At 44.2% G+C, this 23714-nt stretch overlaps 1 protein-coding gene across 8 annotated transcripts in view; it reads right to left on the reverse strand.

Moving 5' to 3' along the window:
- Nucleotides 1-23714, reverse strand: part of scml4 (Scm polycomb group protein like 4) — a 43679-nt gene that overhangs the window by 14054 nt on the left and 5911 nt on the right. For 5 of the 8 annotated variants that reach the window (XM_072702708.1, XM_072702711.1, XM_072702710.1 and 2 more), the window contains exons 2-5: nucleotides 23496-23583; nucleotides 18483-18717; nucleotides 3474-3703; nucleotides 1980-2109 (exon numbers count right to left, since the gene is read on the reverse strand). In XM_072702708.1, the coding sequence (XP_072558809.1) occupies nucleotides 1980-2109; nucleotides 3474-3703; nucleotides 18483-18681 (559 nt within the window). In that variant the 5' untranslated portion in view covers nucleotides 18682-18717; nucleotides 23496-23583. Of the gene's footprint in view, nucleotides 1-1979; nucleotides 2110-3473; nucleotides 3704-4915; nucleotides 5841-18482; nucleotides 18718-23495; nucleotides 23584-23714 lie in introns of those variants that run through there. The other 3 variants (XM_072702706.1, XM_072702709.1, XM_072702712.1) reach the window with 2 other exon arrangements.

Genomic DNA, 23714 nt, shown 5'->3' on the forward strand with positions numbered 1-23714 from the left:
GGGGTTAAGGTCATCATGTTGGGATTAGGGTTTTCCTCATAGAAATGAATGGAGAGTCCCCACAAAGATATAATTACAAACCTGTGTGTGTGTGCGTGTGTGTGTGTGTGTGTGTGTACACCTTCCTGAGTATACGCACACGTTCCTGTTCTGGGACTGGGAGGAGCTTAGCTGCTCCCATGAGACAAAGACAGACAAATTGTTTTACTGACGCTTTTTGTTGGTGATATTTTCTGCCATTGCTCTACAGAGCTAAGCGGCCAGGTGTTAAAACCCAGGACCAGCCCGGAGCTCAGCATACACGACGCGGTCGGGTCACGGGCCCACGGCAGCAGAAACACGAGGGGCAGAGCGTGAAGACAGGAAACACGCTCCCTCGGTATCAGACGCCGTTGCCCTCCTCACTCAGTCACGGGACGGCAGCAGACGCGATCCCCTTGCCACAAGCAGCCATGCAGCACTTCACTTCCTCCACCTTGACGCCATCTCCAGAGTTACAGCTCTGCAGTAATAGTTGCGTCAGGAGACGCCTCTCAGTCATGGACAGAGATCGCTCGCCATCGTTGTTTAGCTCCGTGTTTTAATTACTGAGCAGCGCTACTGCTGCTGATCTCTGAAAGGACCTTGGTGCCCTTGATGGTAATTCATCCTAAAAACTTAATTATATCCTCCTGGGGAGGGGGGTGGGCACTCAGCCTCCTTCAATATGACTGATCACAGTGGAGGGGAGCGACAGCCACTCTGACCTTGAGGTTGAGGAAGTCTCTTGTAATCGTTTGGTTGAGCTTTAATTAAGCTGACACCCTCTGGCTCTCCTTCATTTTATCAAACGGATGGACAATAACACGTAACACCCCACCCCTGCCAAAATTCTGGAAGAAAAAAAAAAAGCCAATGTAACTCTTAACACGCGACGCCTTCCGTGTCTGCAGGGGCCAGACTTTTCCGGAACCGTGTAAGGCACGAGCAGAGCGAACAGCAGCCACGCCTAGTGAAGGGAATCCGGTGTCACGCCGAGACAGAAAAGGGCCCCCGTCTAGATCTCAGTGTGATGAGACACTTGAGAAAACAGAAAATAAGCATCAAAGGGGGGGGGGGCACGCATTCACCTGTCACTGAGGTCAGGAGTCGGCGCCACTTTCAGCTTAATGCATTACTTCACGTCTCTCTTAATCTCGGATTTAAGACTTGGTGTCATAATCGTTGGTCCCGCACCAAGTCCAAAGTCAGTCATCACAATATCATTTTTTACCCAATGAACGCAAATGAAACAGAGAAGCACTGATGTCCATATTTTTTCCCTAGAAGTAATAACTAGAAAGAATGTCTCATAACACTAGCAGTGTTTGTTTTGGAATGATTTTGAAATGAGATTTTTGCGGTCTGTGACTTCTATTCGGGGAGTTGTGCTAAATCTACAGTCTGAAAACACACAGTCCGAGCTTCAATGACTGCACAGTCGCAAGAGAGGAAATGGCAGGTGAAGGAGGACGGTATGAGCGCTAAAAGGTTCGCGGTAAATGACCAGCTAACTCAATATCTGCATTTACTGTATATACTGCATAGTTTAAGCATCTTTCCGCTACAGGCAGGAATAAGCTAGTGAAGCACACTGTGACTTGACAGAACATGACAGCCAACTTCTACCGTCTATTTCTGACCCTGGAAAATGACAGGCCTGATAAATGTGTGTGTTTTTTTGCAGTTCTTCTCAGCACCCTTCATTTTCCAAATATAAAACTGGGTTGAAGGTCAGGCGATTAAATTTAATCTCCATGCCGGACGACAGGACGCAGTTTGAATACAGAGTCCTCTGCAGGAGATTGATGGCGGACAAATCCAATAAGGGGGTGAGTTCAAAACCCCCCGCTAAGGGTTTTTAAAGACAGAGGCGGGGTCACGCTGACATCACACTGAAGTCACAGGGCCTCCACGAGTCCCTGGGTGGGCGGAGTCAGGCGATCGGCAGCCTATCCTACCTGTGAGCACCTGGGGTGTGGCTGAGTGGGGCACCGTGGCGGCATCCTGGGGGATGGAGCTCATGTCGGGCTCCGGCGTGCTGCTGGGCGGGGAAATGGCCAGCGGGGTCATCACCATGCGGGACTTCAGCTGCAGGTGGGGGCACACAGGGGCTGCCTGGTCAAACCAGTACCACCAGTGGAACCGGTGATGGCGATGGAAACTGCCCGTGTAGGAATTAAAGGCTGGACAGTGAGGCTGGGAGATTAAAGAGGGGATTGATGCAGGAGACCGTTCATCCAGAGCTGAATTAGTGAGTCCGCTAAATCTGGGCATCGAAAGTAGGACAATGAGTTGAGAGACTAATTAGAACGTTTCGCTGCCGCATCTCAACTTCCCTCATTTAAAGAAAAGGAAAAAAATGGAAAAAAGCTAGCAGCCATTCTTGACTTTTGTCAGAAACGGCACGAGCTTGTGTGGACCAGGAGAAGCCGCTCTCTAACAGCTGGGGGGGTGGGGGAGGGGTGGTGGGGGGGTAGCCGGCACAGACATCCCTCCCCGGCTGCAGATCGACGGCAAAGTAAAAGCAAAACTGGAAGGCACACGATGGTCGCGTGCCCTCAGCGCCTTTCCGCTCCAGCGCCTTTCCGCTCCAGCGCACCCCGCCTGCTTCCTTTTGGTCGACCGCCAGGGTGGGGGTTGGGGGGGGGTGACGATGAACCCGCACTGTTTCAGGATGTGTCAACCTTTTGCTGCGAGTAATGAGCTGCCAGACGACGGTGTGGAGAAAAGAGCTTTCGTTTCTGTGTGCCCCACCAATTAACTCGAAGAGGGAAATGAATAAACACAGAGAAAGTGCACGCACTGCCGTCTGCGTGCCTAAAAATGCCCGTTCAGGGCGATACAGACCACCACAGACAAAGGAGTGCAATCCAGAATCCTAAGGTGTGCGTGCTGTTTATGAATAACATTACCAAGTTTGGTCAACCAAAGGAATCAATTTTAATATATAGTATAAAAATGCGGCAGACCAAAACTACCAAAACTATTTCAATTCGCCTTGTATCTACAGGTACCACACAACACCATACTGTCAGGGTTTCTCAGGAACCAAGCGCTGGGAAACTGACAGTGGTTTCCAGGTAGCAGTTGCTATGGCGCTTCCACCCTGCCTAGGTTACTAGGGGGTTGTAATTGTACCCAGTTTTACTGGGTTTCATAAAGAGTATCCTCTACATCAGCAGGCCAAGTGTTTCCCTGCATATCGGACCATCGATTAATGTCGTCTAAATGGCCTTTGGCTGGAGAAACACAAACACACACTGCGAATGATTCAATGATAAATGTGCCCAACGACGTAAACAGGAATGGAGATTCTAAATACGATGATGTCATAAAAAAAGAAAAATAAACAACACTGCGATCGGTGTCTGCCTGCCGCCAGCCCAGGGGAAACACAACACTCCAGCCCCCCCAGTGCCCCCGGTCATAAGCCCCCCCAGCCTCACACTGACCTTAAATCCGGGCTTGCGTCCCCTCTTCTTCGGCACTTTTAGGGGTGACAGCGACTCTGTGTACCGGTTGGGAAAATCCATTTTGGGGACATTGCGTAGGGGGGGCCTCCCCCGCTTCCTGCCTGGTATCTTCCCCCTCTGGCCGGGGATGAAGGAGGGACCCACCACCGGCTCCTGCATGTCACCGCCGTCAGCTTTCTGCACGGAGGCTGCGGGAATGCTCATCGAACCTGGAGAGAGAGGCAGGGGCGGGACACCTGCGTAAGTGAACCCGGAGCGCGGGGGGAGGGACGGGGGGGCTGACATCAAAACGCAGGCCCTATGGGTTGAGGCAGGAGAGTGACAAACATCCAGCGGCAGCCAGGGAAGCGGCTGCATCGACGTACCGCCCCCCCATGCGTTTCACAGCCTTACTGGGGGGAGAAACGGCAGCATTCAGGTCTGCAGAGAGCTTCAAAGAAAATGCCGAGAGAGACACCAAAACAAGGACCAAGCAGGCAGGGGTGAGAGGACGCCGTCCGAAACACACAGAAACACACACAGAAACACAAACCCTAATCATGCCATAACCACGTTTCGGCAAAACCGCGCGTTTCACCGTGAATCAGTCTGAAAGCAGCCGATACAGTGATGTGGCACAGAGCATAGAGGCATCCCAGAGTCACAAAAAGAGGTTTGCAGACTAACCCACCAAAGGCGACCCCCTTAGCCAGACTAAAATCTCTAAATATAGAAGCCACCTGCCAAAATCTGACCACCCCCCACCGCTGTCACTGTCCAAGCTGGTGTGTAAAGGCAACCCCACCCCCCCCACCCCCCAGCAGGGGGCTGAGTGAGGGCTCGTCTCGGGCTCCTTACCGCCGCGCCGCGCCGCCACAGCAGACCTTCGCCTTCCCCTTCTGATGCCTGCACTCGGGGGGGGCTCTCCCAAACCCAAGCATGGTCTCCCGTTAGCCAACCCTGAAACCCCCCCCCACCCCCACCAGGCCCGTGACTCTAAACCCAACCCCCTCCCCGGCTTCCTGCAGCTCTCATTAGGCTAATGCATTCAGCACAGGAGGAGGGGGGATGGGGTGGGGGTGGGGGGGGGACTCCATTTACCATAGTTACATCCATGAATTTCCATTACGGCGACAGCTTTGACCGCATCGCGTCCGGAAAGGCGGCCAACAGCTGGCTCTTGGCGACCCGATGCGCGACGTCGACGGAGCAATTTTAATAAAAGTGCCTACATGAAAGAAAGCCTATGTGTGTGTGAGTACGTGCATGTGTGTGTGTGTGTGTGTGTGTGTATATACGTGCGCGTGTGCCTGTGCATGTGCGTGAGAAAGAATGTTTACATGCGGCGCTGCATAATATGAGGCCATTTCCTTCCCTTTAAATGTGCTGGAGAAAAGCCTAAATTCTAGATCTTAAAATGGAAAGCAAAAACAAACACATACCATTTAAAAACGAGAGCCCGAGGAGAAAAGGAGGACCGTAAATCCCGCTTCAGGTCCCTTCCGCGTGAATCCCTTGACGATCGCCACGGAGCGCACGTCGATGCTCGTCCCGGCCTCAGCTCTGCACAGTGGGGTCTATAGCAAGCCAGCTTCCTCTGTCGCCGCCGCGAGCGTTCTGAGAGCTGTCCCTCTTCCGTCGTCATGGCAACAAGCCTCCAACATCCTACTGCCGCTCGTCTCCCGCTATAGTGTGGTCTCGTATGCAATTTCACACACAGCACTGAGGAAATAATTACACTCGGAGACGAGGTCCAGGTCCAGCTCAACAACACAGGATCAATCAAGAAAATCAAGAATGTTTTTTTTTTTTAAGTTTTTTTTGTCAATAAATTTCCAGATGATCTGCATGGGTTATGATTAGCTGTAAAGCCTCCGGTGGCATTTGACCAGAGGAGTCCTATAAAATGCACATATTTATTTCATATTTATATGAGCCACTAGGAGGCTTCTGTCCTCAGCTGACGGAACGGGCAGAGGAGCGATGTTAATAAAACAAAATGTCTACATCGCCGGCTTCCGCTGCCTTTCTGTGCGCTGAACGAGGGTGGGAATGCTACTATTGTCAGGAGCAGAGGCAGCATCCTTCCAGCCCGACACGCTCGGCGCACTCCTGCCACAATCCATCTTCTTTTGTTGCGGCTCAGATAACGATCAGTTGTTCGGATGAGGGGGGAAAAAAAGAGAAAGGATATCACTCAAATCGATGATTAATTCCCCCCTGTAAACCACTAACGAAAAAAAAAATCACACAGATTCACCAACCCTAACCCTCTCTGCACTCCATATTCACAAAATAATTTTTGCATGACAGCTTATGCAGCAAATGACAGCAAAATGACAAAGCGTCTGCTCTTCGACAACAGTGAATCTCTGTCGAGACAAGATGGCCGAAACAAGACCTTTAAACAAAACAAAAAACCTTTTGCAGGCAATTTCTACAAATGCTGTCATTATCTGAAGCACAGATTAGACAATTTTGAGGGAATTACCCTAAAATCAAAGATAATGTTATGACTGTATACTATGTTAGACTAAAATTCATTTAAAAATCAATTTTCATGTAAACTATAAGTGCATACATATTTTTGGCCGTATTTTTCCTTATGTCTATTTATACAACTTTGAAGGATGGGAAAATAATCACAATGATTCTTCAAAGCAGGCACATGTCTGGTGAAAAAATAAGGCAGTTTCTGCCAAACAATAAAATTTAACTCCAGGTCAGCTGGTCACTAAACCCCTTTCAACATCCTTGCCAAATTGTGCCCCGGAACATACACGGTCTGTGCCTATTCATTGGCACACATGGTGTCGTTTTCAGATTAGAATGTCTGTGTGTTTTTTGAAGTGTCATTTGACTTTATCTGTAAACACTAAGCAGCAAAACAAAACCTTTATAAATAAGAGGCAATTCAGAATCAGTGATTCGAGTAAAGTGTGGAAGGAAGGAAGAGTCAGACCACATCTGCCATCTGGAGAATTTAGCACACGTGACAGACCAAAAATAAAGTATACGTCAAGCATTGCGGGAGCATGCAAATTTTGATTTTAGTGATTCTGTCCTTGTTTCAGGTGGTATGGCAAAACAGGAAAGGAATGGGAATCTCACAGTTGTGATTTGTTTAAATAAAGTGATCAGGAAAACCACACACACGTGACATGAAAACGAATGCTGTATCTTGGGAAGGGCTAGGTTCTGGGTACATTTTCTAGGACTACAATGGGGCACTCGCCTATCCAGTACTCTCTGGGTACATTTTCTAGGACTACAATGGGGCATTCGCCTATCCAGTACTCTCTGGGTACATTTTCTAGGACTACAATGGGCCACTTGCCTATCCAGTACTCTCTGGGTACATTTTCTAGGACACAATGGGGCACTTGCCTATCCAGTACTCTCTGGGTACATTTTCTAGGGCCACAGCAGAACTCAGTCTTACAGGACGGATGATAAGGCACAGGTGGAGAAAATGAACGTGCTGATTACTTGACTCCGTCTTGCCCCAGGACATCCACAAGCAGCCCCATCCAGGCTTACGGATATTTAGAGTGACCCTCATTCTGGTTGATTACCCCAATTTACTCTCCCTCTGTCACCCAGTAAAATCATACACCTGGGATCTCCTTACACTGCTAATGGCTTGAAGCACAGAACCATTTTCTGCATCAAACATAAAACCTGTTTTAAATGACCTGTCTAGAGATCAGTTGCTTCTGGAAGCTTTTCATTAATTAACCAAGTAGGAAATTAAGATTTTTTTTTTTTCTGCACATTTACCAATAACACTATTTCGACTAACACATGTAATGATACTGCAGAGTCAATGCTCTAAGAAAACATTTCTTTTAGCTCTTTTTGTCCTGTAGCCCTTATAAAGATTGTGGCTAATTTATTTTAAAAGCCTATTCACTAAATAAAATATTCCAATTTAGTTTAACTCATTAAATGGATATATGTAAAACAAAGTGCTGAACAAACATGCTGGGGACAGTATTAGTTTAATTTGATAGGGGATTCTGGTTGAAACCCTCGCTGAAGCTGTTTATAAAGGCATGTGTGCATTCTTCATAAAAACAGCTACACATGGGAAGGCATCAAGTTCTAAGGATAGGATAACGTGAAATTAAATTATAAAGATTAGATTTCACGAAATAGCGTCAAAATCCTCCTGTCTGAAGGGTGCTGACAACAGCCAGGGGAAATAATGTCTCTGCTTAAGATTATCATGTTAAATTAACTTTGCCTTTTGCTTATTTGTCTGTTTAATCTATTCAGGTTGCTGTAAGATCTATGTAGCATTCAGTTACTTGAAACGAAAAAAAAATAAATTAAAAGATTTATAGATTACTCACAATATGTATCTCTCTCTATATATATCGTCTATTGTGTTTTTCTCTGATCTGATTAAGACAGATCTTTCAGAATACCATATCCACATATTCCAGAACCAGATGTCCTCAACTGAATGGATCACAACTGACGTTCAGTCCGTGTTCCACAGATGAATCTCTGTTTACTTTAACAGACACCCCTCCTTCCCAAATATCTGTCTAATTACCAGTGATGGAAACATCACAGTTTACTCAGCTGTGCGATCATAATGAAAATGTCACTCCCTTCATGCTAATTGAGTAGTTTTGCATGAACTCGTATGTGTCTCGCTTCTTCTGGAGTAAGTGAACACAAATAATTTCCCACTTCAACCTCATCAACTCCCATCTTCTATATAATTCTTCTTCATCAAGGACTGCTGTCATTGCCATTTTAAACAGGAGAGTTTTCTACTATCAAAACCACTCAGAATTACGAGACTGGACTATAAAGGAACAGGTCACAGTGCCACATCCCGGGGGGGGGGCTCCTGATTTTGTACTTTAGACAACAGCACACACCTAAACTCCATTCGTGAAACACCCGGCTCCACCATTAATGATAGATAAATGTTCCTTTTAAAGTGCCTTTCAAAACATCCATGACTCCCCCAGGGAACAGATGAGGATGCAGAGCCGAACTGCAAAAGAATCAAAACAGAAAAGTATAAAGCATGAAACGAAAGGGGTTCAAAATACAAACAAAATCCAGAACGGTTGGTAACTGGTGGGAGATACAAAGAGTCAGTTTAATGGTATTGGCAAAAGTGAGACCAAGGAGCAGTTAGGATGACCGAGATAAGCAGGAGGACGGTGACGCCAACCTGACATGCGAACAGTAACCAGAAAAGGGAAATGAGGAGAGGTGAAGGAGTCACATTGTATAATCTGAGTGGCGACATGGACCGAGTATAATAATCACAATGTAAGCATGCCCCCTAAATAATACATAAACAATAAAATAAAATTCCATTGAAAGTTACTACAAGGTTACTTTAGTCCTTAATAAGTAAAGACCTCCTCCTGTTGAGGTTGGGGGGGGGGGGGGGGGTTCAACAACAATCGAGTGCTGGTCAGCCGTTTGTCTGGGAAGGACGAAGTATCTGGGAACAGCTTTAAAGGGTTTCACTGACTAGCTTCATCTTCACCACGAAGACACAGTTTTATAACTGAATATAACAAACCTATTCCAAACAAAATAAAAACAAAACAAAAGAGATTCAAAAACCAAACAATTACACACTCTAATTTCAACGTCATTAATGGGAAACCCTGCAACTCAATGATAAGTGTTGCCTAGGAACCTCCAACGATAAATTACCCAAAATAGCAGGTAGAAAAAAACAAATTACTATTAGTCCCATGTGCAGTGCACAGCTAACGAAATTAGACAATCATATTCACCCACTGACAGTAACCTAGAAAAAAAACACAAAAGAGGCAAAAATTTAATAACAGGGACATCCATTCAAACTCATTTAAATATAAACATCTGCCAACAAATCGATGCTATTTTAAAATATGTATTTCGTGGCAGATACTACTGCAGTCTGCATGACCAGATGTAACCAAGGTGAGGGGAAAGATCATGCTCTCTGAGGTATTAGACGAGCAAAGTAAGGTTTAAAAAAAAAAAAAGTAGTAGGCAAGGCAAGTTTATTTATATCGCCCATTTTCAAACATAGAGGTCATTCAGAGTGCTTTACTTAATACTATCAAATATAAGCAATCATTAAATGGAGTAGAGTGAAGTGAATGTCAAAAAAAGAGTAATTAAAACTAAAAATAAAAAAGACAATTAAAACAAGAGTAAAAGAAAAAGCATCAACACTGATTAGCAGTGCTAATCAAAGGCTCTGTGAAATAAATATGTTTTATGCCTGGTTTTAAAGGTGGCGAGATGGGGTGCCTGTCTAACCTCCTCAGGGAGTCGGATCCAGTCATGAGTGGCACCCTCAGCTAACCAGCTCCTGAGGATCTTAGCGGTATGTTAGGTTCATATTCAGTCAGAAGGTCTGTAAATTGGACTGAAAACATTGAGTGGCTTGTAAACAATCAGCAGCACCATCCATTTTCTGTGACTGCTTGGCCAATTCGGGGTCACAGGGGGTTCGCAGCCTGTCCCAGAAGGTATGGGCATAAGATAGGGAAGGACCCAGGATGGGGCACCAACCCATCGTAGGGCACACTCACACGCCATTCACTCATGCACCATACACTCACACGCCATTCACTCACGCACCATACACTCACACGCCATTCACTCACGCGCCATACACTCATGCGCCATACACTCACGCGCCATTCACTCACGCACCATACACTCACGCGCCATTCACTCACGCACCATACACTCACGCGCCATTCACTCACGCACCATACACTCACGCGCCATTCACTCACGCACCATACACTCACGCGCCATTCACTCACGCACCATACACTCACGCGCCATTCACTCACGCACCATACACTCACGCGCCATTCACTCACGCACCATACACTCACGCGCCATTCACTCACGCACCATACACTCACACGCACCATACACTCACACGCCATTCACTCATGCACCATACACTCACGCGCCATTCACTCACGCACCATACACTCACGCGCCATTCACTCACGCACCATACACTCACACGCACCATACACTCACGCGCCATTCACTCACGCACCATACACTCACACGCCATTCACTCACGCACCATACACTCACACGCCATTCACTCACGCACCATACACTCACGCGCCATTCACTCACGCACCATACACTCACACGCACCATACACTCACACGCCATTCACTCATGCACCATACACTCACACGCCATTCACTCACGCACCATACACTCACGCGCCATTCACTCACGCACCATACACTCACACGCACCATACACTCACACGCCATTCACTCACGCACCATACACTCACACGCCATTCACTCACGCACCATACACTCACACGCCATTCACTCTCGCACCATTCACTCACACCTATGGGCAATTTGGGAACTCGAATTAGCTGTAATATGTTTGGAAACTGGACGAAACCCCATGATGACACGGGGAGGACATGCAAACTCCACACATGGATCCATGGCAGAGACTCAAACCCAGGTCCCAGCGGTGTGAGGAAACAGTGCTAACCACTGCACCACCCCTGCAACAGCAGCGTGAAGCAGATTATAAAGGCAACTGGAAGCCAGTATAACGATTAAAGCAATGGAATAATGTGTCCACTCTTCTTGTTCCTAGTTAACATTCTAGCAGTAGCATTTTGAATAAGCTTGAGCTGTCTAATGGATTTTTTTGGGAAGTCCATACGGGATAGTGTTGTAAATATCCAAGTGACTGGAGATGAAGGCATGAATAAGTATTGCAAGGTCATGCTTGGACATTAGGCCTCTGATTTTAGAGATTACCTAAGGTGCTGTAAGGAGCACTTCGTTATGGCCTTGATATGGAAATTGAATATGCAAATATGCACTCTGAAATCCCACCAAAACTAGTAGGAGAAGGAGACCTTTACGTACGCTCCGCGTGATCAGCGTAACGGGCTCAGGCCGGCTCTGCAGAACCACGCCTCTCACCTGAACACACAGCACACCTTTACGTACGCTCCACACGGTCACCGTAACGGGCTCAGGCCGGCTCTGCAGAACCACGCCTCTCACCTGAACACACAGCACACCTTTACGTACGCTCCACACGGTCACCGTAACGGGCTCAGGCCGGCTCTGCAGAACCGCGCCTCTCACCTCAACACACAGCACACCTTTACGTACGCTCCACACGGACACCGTAACGGACTCATCATGTATCTCGCCGTCTTTAATTCCCTTTCTTACTCGATTACAATCATGTAAATTATGAAAATTCCCATTAAGTGGTCATTAAGCACTAATTACAGGAAGCATGCAAATAGGTACAGAAAATGGCAGGTGCCAGAGGGCAGGATCTGGGGGAGATGGGTGTCGTGTACCCCCCCAGTATTTAATTTGGCTTTACTCACCCATTATATAGACCTTTTTGTTTACATTGTTAGGTTGTGTAACCCCCCCCCCCCCCCCATAGTAACAAACTCTCTCCTAAGCCATTGGAAGAAGGGGCAGGAAAGCTGCAGATAAAAATATTAATAAAATAAATATCTACACAGTTAATTGATGATCCCCCCGCCCCCCCCCCCACCCCCCATCAACTGTATATATCACCATGTATTATTTTTCAGCTAATCAATAGGCCCACTAACAAGATATAGTGTACAGTAGAGAAATGGTCAGATATCAAGTTTTATTATTTATAATTCTTTTGAAGTCAGGGAAGCAGAAGATGCCCAACTAAAAACAGAGACCTTTTTATGCTGGACTATAAAACCAAAAAATTATATTTCAAATTATATTCAATATTTCAAATCAATAATTCAAATAATTTTCCCCCTCCCAATCCTTCTACCAGGCTAATATTCTTTTCCCTATGAGTTTAAGTGGGCATTTACAGTGGAGGTTTAAGTTTGGCTTTGACTGCTCAGTTCTATAAATATATAAATGATGAATAATGGCATGATTCTAATAATTGACTAAATTAAAATTCAATGCATAGCCTTGTTAGCATCAGCAGCTCACACATACAAACCAAGCAAAATACACACAGAATCCCAGAAGCAAGGTTTTTCATCTTGTTATTCTAAAACCAGGTTGCCAGGTACAGAGCCATATTTGCATTTCTTCTACTGCAAAAACATAGACAAAAAAGATACCCCCCCCCCCCCTTCGCCAAAGTGGTCTCTTCCTGCCGGTTCCCACCCCACGATTGGCTGGCACTTCTCCATCTTTATACCTGTGCTTGCTGTACTAGTATGGTTCAGCCTGATCACCTGCTCAGCAGGGAGGCATAAAGAGCCATAGCTACTGCTGGACCTCACACAAAGGCCTAAAAAAACAGGCAGCTCAAAGGGGTAAAAGGCACATGAAATATTAAGACAGCTGCCCTTAAGAGAGTGTTTACTGAACAAGCACAGCCTGGGTAATGGGCTGCCTGCTATCGGCTTGCATTGTGCTCCATTCTCAGCTGCATTCTGGACTCTTCTGGTGTCTTTTCTCCTCCCATCACAATGAAAATGATTATTTCTGCCCATTTTCCATGCTAATTTATTTCAGAGGGGCAGTCATTGCTGTACATTTAATTGCACAACCCCCCCCCCAAATGCACCGTCAATCGCCAAGGCTCCAGAGGAACACAGCCTCACGGCTATCTCCACTGGCTCCATCGCAAGGAGGCATTTTGGCATTTGGTGTGGGGGCCGCACCCCCCCCCCCCCCCCTTAATGTTGACTGACACTGGGGTTGCGTAGCACTTTAGAGCAGAGCGCTCTGGAGCTGCCGGCTCAGAGAGCGTCCCGGGGGGGACGGGGGGGGGGAACGGAGGGTATTCCGATTAACATGCAATAGCCAAAAATATATTCACATATTTGATAATGCCGTTGATGAATTCAAGCTGTATTCGTTCAGACACGACATGAGCGTAAATTACTCAGAAAGTCACACATACAAAGGTTTGCCTCACACAATCTAATTCCCTCTTCAAGGGACAATGTTTTAGAGATAAGACTTTAGTATCCGCTGTATTGGTTTAAAACCACCAATACAACTGCATTTGGAGTATCCACAAAAGGTCAATATTTCATTTAATGTGCAGGCTGATCCATAACGAGCGGTAAATGTCAAATCCGCAGCCCCGTTCCATGTCTGTTTTTTCTTAATCCTGTTTTTGGAAAAGACATCTATCCCCAGACTGAATTTTTAAAGAGAACAACAAACAGTTCACATTACTAAAATGTTCTAATTTCAGTCCTCTGAACACATCGCGTCTGGCTGATGCAAGTCCTCAGCTCTGTGGATGTTTTTTTTTTTTAAGTTTAAACCTTAAATTTTATCACCAGATGAGTCGTTAAAAGTAAACATGCGCATCAAACCGCCAATATCCCAAGTGCATTGTTTGTTTGGCCTTTTAAAAAAAAAATAGAATAGAATAGAATAAAACCCAGAAGTAACGTAAGAATAATACTCTGAAGAATAAAAAGAACATATTTACAACTCAGATCGTGTCACCATGGCAACAGACAGATAATCCAATACAGCAACAGACCGCACTGCCAGGTGATAGAAAAACGCACCGTGTGTGGACTCAAATCACATGGATCGAAGAGAAGCTTTTTCTCAGAAATCCTGAACTTCATTACATCGTCTGCTGCCTGTCACATTCGATTTTCAGATTTGCGATGAGATATGACTGAACATACAATAAATTTGACCCCAGTTAATGAAATGCCAAAAACAGGTAGGTTTACTTCAAAGACCACTCCCAGCAATTTTAGACATTTTTGTGAAACGGTATTGTGGTCATCTTTTCTATTTTGTAACACAGGTGCCCTAATTCACCTGTATTTTAATGCATTAATTCTGATAATCCATTCATTACATGCATGAAAATTCACCTCTGAGGGAATCCCCTATCTCTCACTTGTATTATATGCGATTCATTATTTATTTTTTTTGAATCCCTACTGAATAATTCACTTTACTGAATTAATCATTCAGAGAAACTTAATTATACCCCATGCAGATAAACTCTCACACATGATCTTTGCTTTTACAGCAAAAGCAGGATTAGGGATATTCCCGGTGTCCAGAGCAGAAAACACACCATGCAGGCAGCAAAGTGCAAGCTGGAAGCATTATGGCAGTACAAAGCCAAACTAAAGACACCCGTGACCTTCTCCCAGAGTACCAGACTCCTACAAAGACAGACTGCACACATAACACATGCAGCCTAAGATTATATCTGATTACACCCGACTGCCTATGATCCCTCCAAATGTATCTGCAGATCCTCTGAGACTGCTTCCCGCAAAACAGGTTTATAAACGTCTCGATTATCTGAAGTAGGTGCTTTGATTATGTCATGAAAACATGCAATCGGTGAAGAAAGAAAACCAAAAAGAAGCTCACTTCTTTTAAAAACATTTTAGTAACACAAGCTTATCTACAACAAGAACAAAGTGCTACAGTAATGAGGCAAACTAAATACTGACCTCAAAAGGGACGGGGGGGGGGGGGGGGGGGGCAGGGATATAAAATATTGAGGCAGCTAGCATCACGCAGGCCGGGAATCCATGAATACTCTGTTCTAGTCACTGCTGTTACCTTAATGACAGTCAGTAATTGCAGGCCCAGGATCCTACAATCTAATAAAGCCAAACAGGGAAGAGGACAAGATTCATCCCATGTCAGAAATGTCCGTCATGTCAGTTTACATAAGGGCTTTCCGGGCATCTGGCTCTGAATGCCAGTGTAATATACCATTTATTTGCTGAACCAGCCCTGGACTTTCTCTTCTGTGCAATTCCCTCCTTTTTCAGAGGCAAACTGCCAGCAGATTTAACAAGGGAGTTTCCTTTACCCCGGCAACGCAATTGCATCTGAAGACACTACAGCGAATTTCTACCTAAAGGGGCTACACTTTGCATTTCATTTACCCTGGGGGCTGGAAGTCCGGAATGACGTCACACCCGAGCTAAACACGTTCCAGTCCAAGTCAGAAAGCCATGCAGCAATACCAGGGACCTGTTTCAAAAAGCTGTTTCTTGCTTAGGGCAACTTCTCAGATTGTCCGAACAACTTGTCAGATTTAACTTACCCCAGTTTAAATGGCCTTTATCTTCCAGTGCCAGTTGAAATTTCCGCCTAGAAACCGGTAATTTCTGAGTTGGAAGATTCAGCATAAGCAGAGAACCCGGAGACGTTACCCAAATGAAATTTTCCCTTGCATGATCGTGTTAAGCGTGCACCAAGAGAAGATCGCACCTGTCCGTCACCACGCTCTGAGTCTTGCAGCAGAGGCCTTCAGTGCTCGCTCCTGCATTGATCCATGTGTCACGCAACGCAAACGGACGTCTGTGGACCCCAGGGACAGATAAGTCTTTTAAACCACAAAGAATAGCATGAATTTATCTGAAATTATTCCTCTTAGTTTGCTGTGTGAAGAATTACTCTCCACTTGGATAAAAAGTGCTTTAAAGGGCATTGTTAACAGCTCTAATTTGATTCGTTTGTTTGCTGTTAACGGACATTCTGTGCGTCTGCAGACATGGGGCACTATAATTCAGCCGTCATATTGCATTAGTTGTGCGCTTCCACTAATGGAACCATGTTGCTTAATAGGTGAAAGGTCTGTTTGTGAGGCTCCTGCTTGTGGTGGATATCGTGGTGAAGGACGTGCGAAACGTCGGCCCATTTACACCAAACGAGGTGTCGCTACTTGCACTCCAATGCATGTTCTGTGTTTTCTTAAAATGCCTGCGGCTCTCTTTCCACAGACTGCTCATCACGCTTCCCCAGGCCCTCACAACTCAAACTGAGTCACAATTAGAACTTCTCTTCTGGCCTCAGCGTTCTTCACTGAAGGCCGAGCGTTTATGCAACAGACTGTTTTCTGCTTCTAATGGCTAAAAGTCAAAGACAAAAAAGTTCATTGATAAAACAGCAGAACTTCTCCCCGAAAACAAGACTGACGAGGAGCAGAGCATGTATGCAACACAAATATGTTTTGCATACCCAGCTAACAGGGCAGGTTCCCAGTACTTCAGCTGACGTTGTTACGGTAACATTAATGGAACGTTATTGCCACATTTTACATTTTAAAAAAGGTGCTGTCAATGTCAACACGGTAACATTATTACCTGAACATCCTTTAGATGCAGTTTGTTTAAAAATATCGTTTTATAATAAAACACTATTATTTTATTTAAGTGCAATATATGTGCATTGTGAATACATCACCCAGCCTTGAACCCATGATCTTTGATGTGTAAAGTGAAGCTATGTTTTTAGTCATTCATAAACAAATTCATAACAAATAATAATACATTCATTAAGCATTATAAACATGGATGCATGCTTTTATACTGCATTATAAAGGTATCTAGTGCATTATTAATGAGAGCCTCATAAGGCATTATAATCATGGCTATAAATATTTATAAAAAAGGCATAACACATTATAGCCATGTTTATTATGCATTATGACTGCCTTATGAAGCACTCATGTATAATGCACTATAGATACCTTTATGATGCAGTATAAAAGCATCCTTAATGCGTATACTGACCATTATAATGCATTATAAAGGTATGTATAGTACATTATAGATGAGAGTGATGTCATGGTAATCATCTTCCAGGTCCAAACGCAGAAGATCAGCCCCACAGAACGATGCACGCACCACAATACATGCTGAGTTATGTACACTGATCAGCTGTAATTCACCAGTGCAATTCAAAGTGCTTCTTAGATGGGGACCGGTGTTTCCTTAGAATGACTAGGGCCATTTCTCTCAGTGGATTAATTCCAAGTTTTCACGGTGTTAAATTCCCTCCATTAGTAGAATATTCATTTTAAAGTCAACTGACAAACACCAACATCCTGCAATACTTAAAAACCCTCTGCAGTTCAATAAGCATTCTCAGCACTCTTCCTGTGTCCCTCTGCGGTCTTGGCAGGTATTGTTTGGTAACCTAGAAGCCCAAAGTGACTTAAAGTTCCTTACGCTTGTTGTATCTTCACAAATACTGGCTATTTCATAGGGAAAAAGTTGTCTTGAGGGTTCACAAATCTTCCAGCAAACCTAATTGGTTATATAAAAATTATGCCAACCATGCAATTAAAAAATGACAACTGCTCATCACAAAAAAAGACCACCAAACATGAAAACAATTGCACAGCACATCGAGAAACATGAAACGGTGAGTGCATTGTAGCGATGTGTTTCCGTAAAGCTTATTTTTGTGAATGGGGTTAAAATGAAGAGAGAGAAACACTAGGCAGTAAGACTAAACAGATCCCCACGGCACAGGAGTGGACTGGCCATGCATGGGCCGCAGTGAAATGAATCGGAACTGGAATTCTGGGCCTGTGTTATCGGAACAGAAGATACTACAGCCTGTCATTGTATGAGGTGGCAAGGTGCGCACGCAAAGCTTCAAAGAGCTTCAAGAAAGCCGCAAAAAGCTTCAAAAAGCCCCTTTGCTGATATCACAAATTCCTGAAGCTGATAAAAGTATTAAAGGCAAGAGCAGCAGAGTGCAGTGAATCCCATCGACTTCAGCCATGTCTGTAACGTTCAAGCTGCTCCCACACTGGGGCTCCACGCTGTTCCTTAATGCCTGTCATCTCCAGATTACCATATGAATCATATTTTAAATACAAGAAACCCAGGTTCGATGTGGGGGGGGGGGGGGGGGGGTTTACTGCTCATTCAGAATTACATTAGATAAAGGCATTCATCTTTCATCTGACAGCAAATCTCCTCCTGCACCTGTACTTGACTTATGACGGCGAATTTGTCTGCTTGGTGTTTTGGTTTCATCTCCCGCCGTTTGATCTCCCGGGAAAACGCAACATGCAGTGGCGTTACTGCGTCTGCAGCAGCGTCCCAAACGGATTAAAGCGTAAAGTGTGTTTACTCCCTCGGGTCTGCAGAAGAACGGGCACACAAAAAAAAAAAAAAAAAAAAAAAAACGCGTTTTGGAGAGAAATAAAACTAGCTGTGAAGAGAGAGGAAGCGCTCTTTCTTACTCTGCGAGAACGCCTCCGTCGCCTCCCCGCATGGCTTCCTCCCGTCCTCATCGCCGCCCAGGTCCACCAGCTGCCAGCACCCCCGGCCCTTGTCGTCACGGCGGTCCAGCCTCAAGCGGAGCCTGACGCTCTGCACGCCCAGGATGCTGGATATCCAGGACACTGTGGGGTCTTGAATGTCCCGGCCTCTGAGTCTCATTCCAACGGCGTGTCGTATGGAGAGTGAAGCATTCCACTGCAACACAGACGGTGAGAGAGAGGGAGCCAAGCCCTTATCTGGGGAAATCGCTGGGGAAGGCCGCAGATAAAGTACACAGACTCTATTCAGATAGCGTGCTCAAGCAAGATAAACTTTAAAAAAAAAACTATATTAATCAAGCTACAAAAACCTAAGCAGACATGCCGTATTTTAGCTGTCCACCTGTGCATGCAAATCTGGGCCCAAATTCAAACTAAATGAGATTATTTTGTGATTTCATCGTTGTGAAATTCCACAGTCCAAAACACTCGGTGCTCATCTGGATCCTTCAGAATGAATCCAGAACAATCTGTCTGTGCTGAAAAGACTCCAACAAGCAGGTGTCTGTCAAGACACTCTTACAGGGCCTATTCGATATGATGTGAACGTCACCCGTTGAAAACATTTGGCACGTCATGAAACAAAAAATACAACAAAGGAGACCCCGATTGGCTGAGCAGTTGAAATCAGGCAAGAATGGGAGAACATTCCACTTTCAAAACTCCAGCAACTGGGCTCCTCAGTTCCCAAACGTTTACAGGGTTGTTAAAAGAAGAGCTGATGCCACACAGTGGTAAACAAACCTCTGTCCCAACTTTTTTGAAATGTGTTGCTGGCATCAAATTCAGATTGAGCATATATTTGTCATAAAACAATAAAATTTCTCAATTTTAACATTTGATACGTTCTTTGTTCTATTGTTGTGGAATGATATGATTTAAAAATGATTGCATTACATTTTTATTTAGTTTACACCGCATTTTTTAAAACGAGGTAGTATACTAAACTATGTTGTGCGATACATTACAATAAAATACAATAGAATGTGATGCAATACTGCACTATACTATACCATACTGCACTATACTATACCATACTAAATGAAAATGCCCATACAGCCCTTCAAAGCAACAGGCAAACAGGATATGTTTCCAACAGGGTGTTTTCACAATATGAATAAAACCACATCTCTCACCATTAAAAGGCCCGTTATAGCCAAGAAAGCTCAATAATTATACAAATAATAAATGAAAAGATTAAAGGGGGAAAATTGCTCAAATTTTCCTGGGGAAACAAATCAAGTGAGGCATCCTCAATCATTTCAGTTTAGCGTTCTTTCGATTTGCAAGCCTTTCACGTCGCTCTTGTCTGAACAAAGAAACTACAGACGTTCTGTAAAATAAATTTCCCAGCGAGTCCTTTTATGATTCCAGCTGAAATAATCCAAACTGGTTGGCATGTTCCCATTTCAGTCAGTCACAGGGCTCAGCCACTTTAAATATAATACGAATGTGATACCTCTGTGGCTTAGAAATCCCACAACAGATTTTGTCACGTTCATAAATTACACACAACTCAGAAAAAAAGCAAAGCCACTTTTTTTTTTTAGTACTTGGAGCCAGATAAAGAAGCTCGGTGGGGGGGGTGGAGTCCTGGTGTGTCACCATCTTCCGGTGTCTTGTGGTCTGGACACACAGGTCTCAGTGGATGGCAGCAGATCCCAGGGGATCCTGGAAGATCCTGACAGATCCCCGAAGTTACCAGAGACTGTCCAAGCATTGAAGGGTCATTACATCATACAGAGTGACATTCTAAAGACGGCCACCAGCGCAGCGATCTACCAAGAGCTGGGGAGGAGAAAAATGTATTAAACAACATTATATTTAACAAAACTATCAAAGAACAGATGTTTTTCATACAACGTGGATAATTCCTCTTTCAATTTATTTGAACAGATTTTACCTTTACAGACCTCAACTCAGCTCACCATCCCAATCAAGTGATACCAGTTTCTCGATCAGCAATTACCAGAAACAAAAACCATCAAGGTTTGATTTCTGCAATGAACTAAATCAGCGTTCAGACAAACTAGTCTTTAATGGCACTGGAGTGATCAGGTCTCAAGCTTCAGTGGTTCAGCTTTTGGTCATTTTCATAATATATTTTGTTCTACCAGATTTGCAACATTCCTATGAAAAACTGATCAAAAAGACAGACTAAGGCACAGACAATTTTATCACCATAATTGCATGAAAATAGCATTTTCAGCACTTTTTCTAAAGACATGTAAACCACGTGTTTTGATTGAGAAAAAAAAAACTGTGTAGGCTTTGTTTTTTAATACTATGTCTGTGGTAAAAACTGCAAATCAAAATGTCAGTAAGTATTCAACCATGGTGTTGATTCTTGCTTAAAAGCCCTGACTGTTAGCCAGTTAACAACATTCTCCGTAACACACGTATGTCGATGACATGGTGGTCTGAAGCGACTCCACAACTTCCTGTTTATAATATAGCTACCAGGTGCAAAGCCATTCTAAGCCGCTGATACTTCCTGTTTTTGGGCTAGTTGTGGCCACTTCTACCTTCTTTACTCATCCTGATTCACAAACACATTGCTATATCCTTTCGTGTGTCTCTAGCTTGGAGATCATTCTAAGGTAACAAAACACAGTTTTCAGTCTGTTTGGGGGGGGGGCAGGTCTGACAGGAACGCTGCATCCTTCTTGCACTCCAGCGCAACCACCACCACATGTATTCCTCATACACTGAGTAGAATAATTGGCAGACCAATCAACCCTCAGCTTTCATCAACACCATCATCCACGATTTAATTGGACAGGGCGTGTAGGAAAGAAAAATGCTACACAATCTTATTTTCATCATTTTCAATGGTGACTGTTCGGCACATGAAATTAGCGTTAGACAACACTGCACAGTACACAAAACAGAGAAGCAAAAATACAAATTAGACATATGAATAGAAAATTAACAGCTAAAATATGAAAGCCTATTTTAAAGGTTTAAGCACAATAATTCCTAAAAGCATGAAAATATAAAAGTCACCTGTGCAAACCCAATTTCATGATGCTAAAAAAGAGGTACAACGAGATTAACCTGAGGCGCCGTAGCTGTCTGGCCATCCATCATTATTAGTAATGTGGGAATACTGCTCACAAAATATGAACTGGAATGCAGAAAGACATTTCTGTAAAATCTGAAAGTATTTCTGGGATGCCAAGTATGTACCTCCAAAATTTAGCACAAGGATATTCACAGCATAGTGCAGGAGACTGACAGAGTAACACAAGAATGAGTGTGACAGAAATCAATTCAATCACTTCCGTCTGGTTAGACGGTTCACGTATCTATGTCGAGTGATGTGGCAGATATGTATAGCAAGCTGAAGAAAAGTTACAGTATTTCAACGTGGTGAAACGTTTATAAACTCTTGGTGAGCTGTCTGTAGGATCACCGTGTTAAACAGAAAGAAAAGGCAAACAGGGAGGCTCAGGCAACAAAGAAGGTGTTCAGGCTTTTAAAATATTCACGTAAATAATATAAAATCCACCGCATGTAGCATTCAAGTACGGCCGCGGGTTCTGGATCAGGGGCTTTCAACCACAGCCGTGAAAGTGTAATTAAGCATTTATTGTTTATCACCAAGCGCTGAAGGAGTAAAATCCACTGGCTTCCTATAGCTCAAAAGGGAAAACGTGCGAATCAAAAGGAACAGCACAGTAAATACAGGACGGTGACTTTGAATTCAAGTATTTCCGAGAATTTACTTGAACAATTTAGCTTAACGTGGACAATAATCCGTCCATTTTCCGGAAAAGCTAATCCATTGCAGCCCCCCCCCCCCCAAGGAAGGCAGAGGTACACATCACAGCCAGTTTATAAACATCAATTCACCACATTTTGTGATTTAAATTGAGCAAAGAAACTGATAGGAGAAATGCAGAATTAACACTGAGAGAACATGGCAGGAATGCCATAATAACAATGATAACAACAACAACAATCAACAATGATGATGTTTCACACAGTAAACCATCTGCAACAAATTTCCAGGAATAATGATTATTTCACTCCCAAGACTGTAACTGCAGGTAAAGGAGAAAAAAATAACCTCACAGTTGTAATATTATTACTTTGGCTTTACAGTGCAGAAAATGTTTTGGTTTATTGGTTTGTATTTCATTGTTTTCAAATCCATTCTATATTTGTAAAATAAAATGTTTAATCACCATTTTAATTAAAATATACCCCATGAATTCTAATCTCTAGATTAATATAGATTTATTAAATTATATTTTAATGCGACCCTTTCCGTGAAGTACTCAGATAAGGGGGTGAATCTTGTTAGCTAAATGAAATGCATTTTCAGCTTTTAGATATTTGAATTTGAAATGCTTTCGGCCCTCTGTGCTCATCCCGCGACGAATGAAAACAGACAATGGCAGAAAACTGTGAGCTCTGTCAGTCATATTAGATGCATACAGATTCACACAGATGAAAACGCCAGGCCCCATCCCGCCTGGCCATTTGGGGACTGAAATTCCCGCTGCTCCCAGCCACAAGAAAGAGGAGCCGCTGTCCCCCTGACCTGAGGGCGGACGGAGTCATCTTTAACCCCGAGGTTTTTATAAACATTGTCACTTGGCATCTTGTCAGTTTTTTTTCTTATGCTTTTCCTTTTCACCATATGATGTCATGGTAATACCCCCTAACAGGAACTGGGCCCCCAGGGGTGATGCAATTAGACATGCACTTGGGCTGGTGCCCCCGTGTACCCTCCCATGAAGTCCCTCCTCCTTTGCCATAGCAACAGCTTTGAATGACAGCTAAGTCTTCAAACAGCACTGAACAAAAAGGGGAGAGAGAAAAACAGCCCCCGTGACACTGTAACGCCCTGTGACAATGACCCGCCGTGTTTATTTACTCGGTGCCTCTAATTCTTTCTACGGTTAAAGGAAGCGACGAGTTAAATACCTACTGTGTCGTTTCAGGGGTCTCAGACTGCAGCAAACGTGGCTCCTCCGTCAATGAGGACTGGCCATTTTCATACATCTCTTCATGCCTGCAGGACAGAATTAGGACGTCAAAATTTAGTCTGCAAAAATACTGCGATCTGCTGGACACTCGCAAATTATACACAAAGACACAAGTGCTTGCTTTAGAAATAATCTATAATCAATAACAGTTATCTTG

This window comes from Paramormyrops kingsleyae, chromosome 19 (assembly GCF_048594095.1).
Source record: "Paramormyrops kingsleyae isolate MSU_618 chromosome 19, PKINGS_0.4, whole genome shotgun sequence".
Taxonomy (NCBI): Eukaryota; Metazoa; Chordata; class Actinopteri; order Osteoglossiformes; family Mormyridae; genus Paramormyrops; species Paramormyrops kingsleyae.